Below are 12,108 nucleotides of genomic sequence, written 5' to 3' on the forward strand. Positions count from 1 at the left end.
CTCTGAGCCTGCGTGAGACATGGAAGTCCCCAGCAGAGGAAGCCTGGCTTTGTGATCTGGGAGAACAAGAAGAGGATGGGGGTCGGGGGTGGGGGTGAAAAGAAGGGTTTGACACAGTTGCTGTCGCGCAGGCTGCCAGAGGCAAGCACATTGCTATGTCCCCTGCCCCTGGTAGGTAGGGGGTCCTGTGGTGAGGTGTGTCTACACAGGGATGTCATGAGGTGGTAGGAGTGTATGAACAGAGGGAAAAACAAGAACGGAGCCCATGGAGAGGTATGGGCCTCAAGATCCAAAGGGCATGGGAAAGTTGGGGTGCACCATGATTCTGAGGGACCAGTCTAAGTCTGCTGTCTGCCCACTGTTTTCCAGTTCTCGCGTCTCCTGCTCCGGCAGCGTCACCCATCCAAGGATATGCCTTCAAGCCTCCACCTCGGCCGGACTTCGGCACCTCCGGGAGAACAATCAAACTGCAGGCCAACTTCTTTGAAATGGACATCCCCAAAATTGACATCTATCACTATGAACTGGACATTAAACCAGAGAAATGCCCTCGCAGAGTGAACAGGTACCCAGCCGAGCGTGTCTGCTGACTCTTTCCCATGAAGTTGTTAGGATGTGTTTTTAAATGTAATCTGAGAAAAAAACGAAGCCCCCACATGTAAATGTCCTGCTGCAGAGTTTTAACAGCTGTGCGATATCCACCACCTTCTTCCAGTTAGCCTGACCTTAAGTCACATAGCTGCAGCTTTTGTCAGCTTCTAGTATGCCTGGCCAGCAGAAGCCGTGCGGACTCACTTCCTTGGCCCACCAGCGTCTTTTGCTGAAACTCACCGTGTTGTTCTATATATTGTAGTAGCTACTCTCAGTGTTACAGAGTATTGTATTGAATTGTGTGCACGTGTGTGGGCAGGTACTTTTCCGTGTGTACACGTGTGTATGTGGAGGCCTGAGGTTGATGTTGGCATCTTCCTTCATCACTGTCTACCTTACTCACGGCAGTAAGGGCTCATTTAAATGTAGAGCTGTTAAGCTAGTAGTGTAGCTTGGATGGAGCTCCCCTCCTCCACCGGAGGCCCCCACGCCTCGCTGGCATTTACATGGGTTCCAGTGATCTGAACTAGTCCTCATATTTCCGTGGCAGACATTTTAATCCAGCAAGCCACCTCCTAGCTCTCCTCGAGTGTTTGCTAATTTACCCTTTCTTCTTTCTGGTAACACTTGGGCTGTTAGGAATGAGCTCCATGAAAGAAAACCCTCTTCTTTCCTTCCTTCTTCCTTTTTTGAATGGATACAGGCTTTCCTTCCTCTTAATCACCAAAGTGAGGAGTGGCGATTATGTCCCACTCCTGGGTGACTGGGTGTCTGCCCACAGTCCCAGGCAGGTGCAGTGTTCTGTCTCCATCAACAAAGTGGGTAAAGCGGGCTGGTTTATCCACACCCTGTCAGCATTTGAGCCATTTATTTATTTCTGCTGCTCTTCTGGATGTCCTGGCTGCACCTGTGGCTTCACTCCTCAGCCCCTGGTAACAGCTGGTGAGCACCTTTCCTTTCCTTTCCTTGTGGGGAGTGTTGCTGCCTCTGCCCTGTTGTTTTGACTCATAAGGTGTCCTTTGCTTCTGCGCGACCTGAATCTCTGTCGGGAGTAATCTCCTCCAGTCTGAAATGTGCTTTCTTTTTGTATTAGTGTTTTGTTTTGTTTTTTAATAGTACCTTTTAATGAGTAAACCAGTCTATGGTTGTTAGAAATGACAGGTGTTTGCCCTGTGAAGTTTGTATGAACAGAGGTCATAAAGATCCTGTTTTCTTTGGAAGAATTACAGTTTGGGCTACTGTGTTCAGATCTGTGCTCCACCCTAGGCAGTGTTTTGTGTGCAGCGTGAGGTGAGGTATTGTAGAGGCGTTTCTGTTCTGTTCTGTTTATCACAGCGCCTTTGAAAGTGAGGGTCAGTCAGCTGTGCATGTGGCTGTTCCAGTACCTGCTTTGGTCTCTTTTTAGGCCAATAATTCATGGGCTTGTCTTGTTTATGGTGCTGGGATTGAACCCAGGGCAGTGCACACACTAGGCCAGTACTCAGCCTTCACTCTAGGTGGGAGTCTCACACTGCTGACTTCTCTGGGTTCTAGCTCTTTGCTTTAAACAACAAACAAAAAAACCAAGAGAATGAAATGGGGCTCTTGGAATTTTTAGGTTATTATAGTTTTGAATCTAAATGTTATGTTCTTTGCTTTTGTAACTAGTATCTTAAAATGTCATTTTCCAGACACAGATGAGTGATAGCCAGGGAGTAGAGAGGTTTATCTGTGGGGCAATGGACATGTATCAGACTTAGACTGATGGGATGGTGTCCACATTCAACTCACTAAACCATTGAATTGTACACTTGTAAGGGTGAATTGTATGTGAATTTGTTAATTTATTTAACAGTTTTTACGTGTGCAAGTGTTTGCCCATGTGTATGTGTATGTACCATGTGTATGCAGTGCCCACGGAGACCAGAAGGAGTAAGAGCCTCTGGGACTGAGTTACAGAGACTCGGGAGCCACCATGTTGGCTCTGGGAACAAAGCCTTGTCCTCTGGAAGAGCAGCCAGTGCTCCTAGTCACCGAGCCACCGAGCCAGTCCCACCCTTAACATGGTTTTTAATAAGGAAGGTTTGGCTGCTTTCTAGTTTACACTACATCTTATCTCTTTACTTTCATTCATGCAGTGTGGAGGAAACCCAACTGGATGTTGAGCAGGGACCACCCTGTCCTGTTACTGATTTTAAGTGAGAAAAAGTCAGTTTCTCTTTAGGATGTGAACCTAGATAAAGGATTACACACAGATGAGACTAGTGCCAACAGTCAGCTAAATTCTGTCACTGCTGAATTGGTTGTTGGTCATATCTTGTCATTTTTTTTCATGCTAACACATGTGTTTTTAAAAAGGAGCCTTGTGTCTCTGAGACTCATGACGTATTCTTTCTATATGGAACTGGTTTGCATTTGTATCTGTGGGATACGAATCTGAAATTGTCCTCTCATTAGATTACTGTGTCAGGGTCGTGTAGCATATAATTCAGAAAGTTGCAAAGTGTTGTACACTGTAAGAGCAAAGTGTAAGGGACTGGAGTTACACACAGTTGTGAATTGCCATGTGGGTGTTGGGAATTGAATCAAGGTCCTCTACAAGAGCAGCCAGTTTTCTTAACTGCAGACTAACTGCCTCTCTTCTTATTTTTAATGTTGCCTTTCCATTATATGACTACAGTATGCCCATGTGGGAATCTTTTGGAACTCATAGTTCTTTGGGGGCGGGGAGAGTTTCATGTTTCTTAAACTTGGGTGTTGTCCTGTTAAGACGTGTGGGGCAATCAATATTGGCCTTGGTTTCTTGAAGCCTCTTTCTCCCCTTCATCAGCATTGCTGATCTACACGTTGGCCAGCTGTGATCTAAAAAGCAAAATACTCCCTTTTAAAATTATTTTTTGTTTTGTTTTGTTTTGTTTTGTTTTTGGAGACATGGATTCTCTGTGTAGCCCTGGCTGTCCTGGACTTCTTTGTAGACCAGTCTGGTCTTGAACTCACAGAGGTCTGCTTGCCTCTGCCTCCCAAGTGCTGCGATTAAAGGCACATACTACCATGCCCTGCTCCAATTGGGATACTTTTATTGCTTTTCCTCAAACCTCGTGCATGCATTCACTAGTGAATATGCATGTGGCAGCCAGAGGTCATGTGTTGCCCTTGTTTTCTATGTCAGGGTCTGTCTCATGGTTCTGAAGCTCCCTGATTAGAGCAGACTGCTGGCCTGTAAGCTCCCAGCGTCCAGCTGGCTTTGTCTTTCCAGCACAATGATCAAAACTTGGGCCCTGATGCCATGGCAGGCCCTACACTGACTGGGCCCTCTCCTAGACCCCTTGAAGATTACTTTCGGTTTGTCGTAACCATCAATAAACGTTGCATTTGTGTATGTGGCCAGCCCCTCCTGCTCACTCACTGAGTTAGCTTTCTGTGAGATTTGTCACAGCACAGGATCTCCCTTAGGTTGTGTGCCGCCTTTGTGGTTCAATCACATACTGACACTTAATCTTGGCTCATCTATGGAATGTCATGTGCAGTGTGTTGAGGAAATCAATCTAGTTACCATCTTTCTTGTCCTAGAAATCTCCACCTCTGCAGCCCTGGGCTCTGCCTAACTGCTTAGCTCTGACTTGGAAACTGCTCCAGGGCCAGGATACCCCAGTGACTGTGAAGCTGGCAGTCCCATCCTGGTAACCCAAATCCCCAAACAGCTGCCTCCTGTTTTCTCTGCACATTTTAAGGCAAGAGACTAAATCCAAAGCCAAGTATATTGTGGGAGAGCCTTAATCTGTATTTCAGATTGTCCCCCTGGGGTGCTGGTACCTGAGGAAGAAAGAGCCTGCCCCTTGTGGGTTCAGTAGCAGCTTCTGGAGGAACAGTGTGCCTATAACGCGATAAGCATCAGACTAGACCCTTTAAATGGGCTCCTGTAACGGGCCTGGCAGGGCTGCCCAGCTGTCAGCTGTGGTCTTCCCAGGGCTTTTATTTTGTCTCAATGAAGATTGATAAATGGCTGCGTCAGTTTGCTCGCTAGCTTCTTGGAACAGGAACCTGTTGGTCTCAGTGTTGTAGCACCCCCTCTGGACTGGAATGAGGGTGGGCAAAGGCACTTTTGTCATCTGGGCTCTGTGGTTCCCATCAGGCTCCTGTCATGCGGTCCACAGCTGCAGTAAACCCTTTCTGAAAGGAGGCATGACTCAGGCTCGCATCAGGCCCTGGCACGTGGCTGGCAATGGTCATGTGATGTCTTACAGACTCGGCTGCTCTTTTCCTGTCAGCGTCATGTCTGTAAGAAGCTGAGGTTGCTATGGTTAGAAACTGCGTCAGCTTGGTCTCTCAGCAACTGAGGGGCTGGGCGCTGCAGACTGAGGCAGGGGCCAGCCTGCTAGGCGTGTAAATTATTGTGAGAGCTTCTGGCTGGTTAGATATGCAAACCTTTAATGTTCTTCATTTCGATGTTAATTGTGATTGACCTTAAATTGGTCCAGTTTCAAGAATATTATGGTCAAAGTGCTGTAGTGTTGGAAATAGTGTTGTACCTGATTGTGGGATCTCCCCTCTTGAAGCAGGCCCACATTTACCTGTGCTTGCGTGGTGATACTGTGTCCCCTGGGACCCCACTTCCACCCCAGCAGGTCAGTTTAGCAAAATGGGCTTGGCAGGACGGCAGCTGAGTGCTGATTTCCTGGCCACCCCTCCATTAGTCTGCCTTGCTGCTCCAACCCTACCCTGTCTTTGTCTCTTCTCTTTCCCATTGTTCCATGCACAGCAGACTGCGAAGCCAAGATGGGCCTAATATGGAGGCTTTGATGGCCAGAGATGTGTCACTGTTAGTGCTATGACACAGTGGTGAGTCCTTTGTACCCCACCCCCCAGCAGTGCCATATGCCCCTCAAGCTCAGTTCATAAACCCAGCCCCATGTTTGTTGAGGGCATGGCTAGACTTACACAATATATAGTTACTGCAGAGGAAATGTATACCGGCTCATCCATGCCCCTTTCCTCCTGGCCCTGGCGTCAGCCTCTCATATGGCACAGTCTGCTTTAGAAGTTTTAGAAGGCAGTTTGGTACATATATTAAAGTAAAAATATTTCATGCCCTCTGGGCTGGTATTTTAGTTTTAAGTGATTATCTCAAAAGGATTGATATAGGGTGCCAACCTTCAGAGACATGGGGAATCAATAGCTTACCAGATGTTATCATGGCTTGATGATATCTAAATTTATAGGCATTGTACATGGTAATAAGAACACATTATTAAGATACATAGTAGGACAATATCAGGCCCCAGACATCTAAGTATAAAAGAATAGTGAGCACTGGAGACTGTGGCAGGAGGGTTAGTGACTTTCCCAGCACCCACACCAAGCCGCTAATAACCACCTGCAACTCCAGCTCCAGGGACTACTTGCACACACACACCCATACACAACACATGTAATTAAAAGTAAAACAAAAAAAAATTTTTTTTTTTTCAAAAAACAAAATATAAGAGCAATTTAAAATTTTTTTATGTGCCACCATGTTGCTGGAAATTGAACTCAATACCTCTGGAAGTGCAGTCAGTGAGTGCTCTTAACCTCTGAGCTCAGAAAACAAAACAAAATGTTGTGTCTGTGTGTCTGTATGTTTGTATAAAACCTTGGATTGTTCATAGTCTTGTGGGAAAGCTGGGGTGGGAGGCAGTCTGAGCAAGCTTTTTTAGCTTTGTGTCACAAAGAGATGCAGTAGCATCAAACCTGCATAATAAGAAACCAACTGAAATGAAGTATGACCTTTTTAAAAAGAAGCTTCCAGAACTGTAGTGAAAGTAACAGCAAGCATATGCCAGCTACTGCGCAGCCATTCCCAGGGGCTAGGAAGCAGGGTGCAGAAGAGAGCACCCGTAGTGGCCTCTTGCCACTGCCCCTTGCTCTTGGCACCTCTCTGCGCTTTTTATATCTCTGGATAGTGTTGGAACCCGTAGGTTCTAGAGGACTGGTGATTTGGTCTTCATTGGCGAGGATGAGGCCTGGTGGCTAGCTGCTGTTGTCCATGTTCAGCATGTGGGCTGCTATAGGGCACAGAGTGCATACTGATCCTAAAGTCAGGAGCCTAGTATGCGCCTAGCCAGCGCAGAGGGTCCTCCTTAGAGGTCTCTGCAACTACTCTCTGCTTGACTTGGGGAAAGTGGGTGAGGGGCTTCATTTAAGATGTTGGTGATGGCTGCACACCATGCCTGTGACTGTAACAAGTGTGGTCCCTTTGTGTGCCAGAAAATGTGTGTGGACTATGAGGAACATCAACCTTACAACAGAGAGAGGGTGTCCAGTCTACAACTTTGGACAGACATTCGAGTGGCTCCCCTTTGGTGTACTTGGACACTCTGAGTAGCATCCACTATCTGCCCATGCAACTCACAAGGACATTCTCCTACATTTGTGTGACCAGGAAATGAGATAAGCACGCTTCAGGTCTTGGTTGGTTTTTTTCCCCCTTTCCCCAAAGAAGACGGTGGAAAGCCACATGATAGGCACAAATGCTAGTGTGTCTCAGATAGATGCCAGCCCCCGTGCCACCTCTTCAACTTCATTGACATTTTGCTGAATTCTCTGTTTTAGGGAAATTGTGGAGCACATGGTCCAGCACTTTAAGACCCAGATCTTCGGGGACCGGAAGCCAGTGTTTGATGGAAGGAAGAATCTGTACACCGCCATGCCCCTTCCAATTGGCAGGGACAAGGTGAGGCTGTGAGTGCTGTGGCCGGGTCCAACTAGTACAGTGAGGTTCACAAATGTCCCAATGCTACTTATTTCTCTGGTGTATAAAATGACTTCATCTGGGAGGCCCGGGCAGCTGCTGTGTGTGGGCCTCATCATGAGGTGTGTGGGTGTGCTGTGGTTTGCAGTGAAGCTGGTCAGATAGCAAACACTCCCAGTGAAACGCAACCCACAGACCACCAAACATAGCCTGTGTGTGTGTGTGTGTGTGTGTGTGTGTGTGTGTGTGTGTGTTGCTGGCAATGTAACAAATCAGATGTGCTGCAGCAGCCCCCTCTGCAGTGAGGAGGAGGAGGAAGATGGGTCAAGCTGGTGCAGTGGCCATAGAAAACAGTTACTTTCCCTTATAATTTTAATGCTTATCTTCACTTTATTTAAAAAGTAATAAAGCTTCTGCCCAGACTTTGACACTTCTGAGAATGAAGGGACCGGCACGTTTGTGTTGCTAAGTGACCAAATGCCTTGGCTTCTCTGTGGCTATCTGTATTCCCTGAGGGGCCAGGTAGTCTCAGTACCTGGTGGCCCTGCTCCGTGTCACCACGGTGACAGGAACGCACTGTGTTAGGGCAGGGAGGGTATCCAATGGCTCTACAGCTCCTTTTGCCATATTCTCATCTCGCTTCTCCCAGTCACCAGTGGCACGTGGGTCGCTGCTGCCACTCCAGGATCGGATGATGGGCGTGAGGTTCCGAGTTGGAGGGAATCCCAGGGCTGGGTGTAAATGAGCAGAGCAGGCTCTCCCTGCAAGTTAACATTATGTGAATCGGAGATTTATTGATCTTAAGGTTTTGTGTTTGATTTACACATTTGTTTTTGTTTCAAGCTCTATAAGAAAGAAAAGCATAAGGAGTTTATTCACAGTTTTGTGGTACAGATTTATAATTAGACACCGGGAGGAGCCTGACGGGAGGCCTCCTGAAGGTGGGGGGGGAGGTTGTGCGCGTCTCTGATGCTCAGATGCAGACACACAGTCATATGAGCTAACAGCCCAGACTGGAGTGAAAATAGATGTAGTATGTATGCCTTTCTTAGTAATGGGACCTGACACGAGACTCCTCCCTTGCCAACCTGACTACCCTTCCACGGCAGGATGGAGCAGCCCTACTTCTGTGTATGGTGCATCTCAGGCCTCACTGCAGTGTGGGTCGTCTCGGGTCTGGGGACTTAGTGTGCCCCTCTGGTCCTACATTGTAGTGTAAGTAACAAGGTTTGAAAAGCTCTGCCCAAGACACAAGCGCTCTGGAAGGTATAGTGGGCACTGTTTTAGTGCCTGTGTGTTTGCATGCACACAGAACGTTTGGAGATGCACAGTCCTTCGGACTTATTCCTAGTCACCCTTGATGGTGTTGTCATGTGACAAGGCAGACGTCCAGAGAGCTTGGCAACCCTCAGCTAACATGGGATGGGGCTAGGGATTGTTTCCCTTTCGTCTGAGCCAATCAAAAACATTTGCCATTTCTTTTACTACCAGCAAAGCTTTGTTTTCAGGGGTTTGTTGTTTTTTGTCTTGTTCTGTTTTTGTTTGTTTGTTTTGGGCCATCTGTAGTAAGAAAGGACTCTCCTTGAATTCATTAGCTTAGCATCCTATGTAGTGGCTCAGTGGGGCCTGGTACCTGGTATGGGTACGTGCCATTGTCCACGTCACATCACCTTCCCAAGGAGCGGCCCTCTGCAGAGCTTCCCTCATCTCTATCCGCTGGCGTCTACCTCACTGCCGGCCTATGTGGGAAGACAGCAGAGCTCCTTAAGGCTGACAGTACCTGTGCCTGCTACCCCATAGCCTCACTTTGACATGGGACACAGCTGGAAAGTTAGACCGCTTGTTCTAATGTTGGCCCTGAAGTCCTCAGTCTTCTTTCACCAAAACATCCTGATGCGTTACCCTGGGCTGTGTCCAGCCATGCCTTCTCCTGCCAGCTGCCTGCAAGTTTGCAGCTTCTGAGCAGTCTCCACTGCAGGTGAGGCCACACTTTACCACAGGACTCCTGGCCTCTCTCTCTAGGGACTGTGACCGTCCTTGTGGCATCAAGTCTCAGCTGCACTCTATGACTCCTCAGTCCTGGGGTCTCCATTGCAACTGAGGCTGTACCTTCACCAATGCCTTCTCTTCAGAAATTCTAAGCCTGCCATGTGGTGCTAAGCCTCAGCTTCTCTCCATGACTCCTTCAACTCTGCAGTCTTCATCCATCAAAACCAGAACCATGTGAAGGATTTATACATTGCCATGTTTGGCTACCCTTGGCCCCCTCTGCACTGACTTTAAGTAAATACCCTAAGAGAACATTTCACCTCAGGGATGCTGGTCACTTCCAATTACAGCCAATTCTTCAACCCCAGCTGACCAGCACAATAAAGCACAAAAGCTTTCACTAACATAGACTCTTACCTCAAATACATCGCACTGATGGCTCTGATGGCCTTTGTTTCCCCCTGAAACTTCACACGCCAGGCTTCTGTTGTCTGCACTGCTCTAACATTCTTACCTTTCAAGCTCCCGTAACAACAGCTTAGGTAGGTTCTGAGCACTGCTAACCCCAAGTTCCAAATGCTTCCATAGCCCTCCAAAAGAACGACATGGTAAGGTCTATCGTAGCAATGCTCCAATTCTGGTGCCAATTTTGTTCTCATTCAATTTCTGTTGCTGGGATAAAGAAACAAAGCAGCTTGGGCTTGGGAGGGTTTAGGTTAATGGTTATAGTGTATAGTGCATCATTGAGAGAAGACATATGAGAACCCCTGAGGGACGAGCTGAAGCAGGGGCCATAGAAGAACATGGGTCACTGGCGTTCTCAGCTTGCCTTTTTGTGTAACCCAGAACCACATGCCCAAGAGAAGCTCCACTCACAGTGGGCTGGGTCCTCGTACAGCAATCATGAATTAAGAAGCTACTCTGATAAAGGCAGGTCCTCAAGTGAGGCTCCATTTTGCCACGTGATGCGAGCTCTGTCAAGTTGACAAGAAGCAAACCCAAAAAACTTATCCAGCACAGAAGATTGTTGTACAAAGTCACAGTAGCCCTTTAGACAGCTCCCTGGGCACACTGAACCAGGGCGTGACCTGCACGTCCATGTCAGGAAAGGATGCATGGCACCAAGCCCTGCAGCTGTCCCCCTGGCCTGTCCAGCATAGTGGTGGTGACGCCAGACACCTGCTAGTGCTGTCACTCCTTCTATGGGGGTGGGGGTAGGTGGCCCTGGAGCTGAGGACAGGGAAGTCTTGAAGACACAGCTGCCTCTGTGTGTTTACAACCTCCCTCAACACTGTTTCTTTGTGTCTGGGTGCAGCTTTCTTCTCTCTTTGTTTCTTAGTGGTGTGCCGTACCAAAATGCACGTTTTTTTTCGTTCTCAATTTGATTTCCTTCTTGCAAGGATGTCCAAGCAAGAGCTGCATGGCTCGATGTCAGTGTGCTCAGAGATTGAGTCTAGCCTGCTCGCTATCTTCTCTACTTAGATAGCTACCGTGTGATGTACCTGACATACTTGGGTTATGGACACACATCCGGGTTGATTTCCCTGTGGGTAGTGGCATTGGTCAGTCTAAATCCCAGTCCCCTCTCTGCCTTTTCCTGGCCCCGGGCCCTTGAGCTTTTTTTCCAGCTCAGTGTCCGTGGTGATACTTACAGGATGAAGTGACCCAGTCTCACTGCTCTAAGATTTGGGTACTTAAGGATAAAGTATTTCAGAATCACAGGGACATGTCAATAACAGATAACAAAGCCTTTTTGAGACAGGGTTTCTCTGTGTAGCCTTGGCTGTCCTGGACTTGATTTGCAGACCAGGCTGGCCTTGAATTCACAGAGCTCCTCGGCTTCTGCCTCCTTGAGTACTGGCATTACAGATGTGCACCATCCCACCTGGCAACAAAGCCATTTTGATTATCACCTGAGCAACGGTTTGTGGACCACAGTCATGATACAGTGTTATAGGTACAATAGCAATCCAACAGTGGACATTAAGTTACGGGTAGATTGAATGAGTGATTATGGGGAAAAAGTGGGCTTGGTGTGGGAGTCATGAGTTTTCTGCGTGCTGAGGATTCATCTGAATACATTTTTTTAAAACCACTATCCAGTATATTGACCACCAACATCACAAAGCTGTGTGGTTGCCTATTTGTTAAAAGTAAATAAAATTGAGTCTGGGGAGGTGCCTCATTCAGTAAAGTGCTTGTCATGAAAGCAAATTGTCTTCAGCACTGGGTGCAGATCCCTTGGGCTCACTGCCTGAGCAGCCTTGCCTAACCAGCTAGCCCCAAGTTCAAAGAGAACGAACATACAACGTGGAAAGCAGCTGAAGATACTAAGTGTAGGCTTTTGGTCTCCACACATGTACATCCCTGCAGGTACACAAAAATAAAGTTAAAATTTTAATTTCTTCTGCTTTTTGGGAGGAAATGACCTTTGCGCTTTGGTTTGGCAGGTGGAACTGGAAGTCACGCTGCCAGGAGAAGGTAAAGATCGTATCTTCAAGGTATCCATCAAGTGGGTGTCATGCGTGAGCTTGCAGGCATTACACGATGCACTTTCGGGGCGGCTGCCCAGCGTCCCCTTCGAGACGATCCAGGCCCTGGACGTTGTCATGAGGCACTTGCCATCCATGAGGTGAGGGCATTAGGTGCGTGGGGAGTGTTCTCAGAAAGATTGAGATCTTGACCAAGGAAGGGAGGAGCCAGTGTTGATGGCCACACATGCAATCAGCCTGAGATGGAAAGGGATACTGTTAGAGTGAAGAAGGGTCACCTCTCTAGCTGTGAGCTCACACTGCCCTATGCAGACAGCACATTGGCCA

The 12,108-nt window shown here is 47.7% G+C and overlaps 1 protein-coding gene across 2 annotated transcripts in view; it reads left to right on the plus strand.

Moving 5' to 3' along the window:
• Positions 1-12,108, plus strand: part of Ago2 (argonaute RISC catalytic component 2) — a 78,301-nt gene that overhangs the window by 39,303 nt on the left and 26,890 nt on the right. For both annotated transcript variants that reach the window (XM_051159561.1, XM_051159560.1), the window contains exons 2-4: positions 370-565; positions 7,162-7,282; positions 11,740-11,921. In XM_051159561.1, coding sequence (XP_051015518.1) covers positions 489-565; positions 7,162-7,282; positions 11,740-11,921 — 380 coding nt within the window. In that variant the 5' untranslated portion in view covers positions 370-488. The remainder of the gene's footprint in view (positions 1-369; positions 566-7,161; positions 7,283-11,739; positions 11,922-12,108) is intronic.

The sequence above is a fragment of the Acomys russatus genome, chromosome 17, assembly GCF_903995435.1.
Source record: "Acomys russatus chromosome 17, mAcoRus1.1, whole genome shotgun sequence".
NCBI lineage: Eukaryota > Metazoa > Chordata > Mammalia > Rodentia > Muridae > Acomys > Acomys russatus.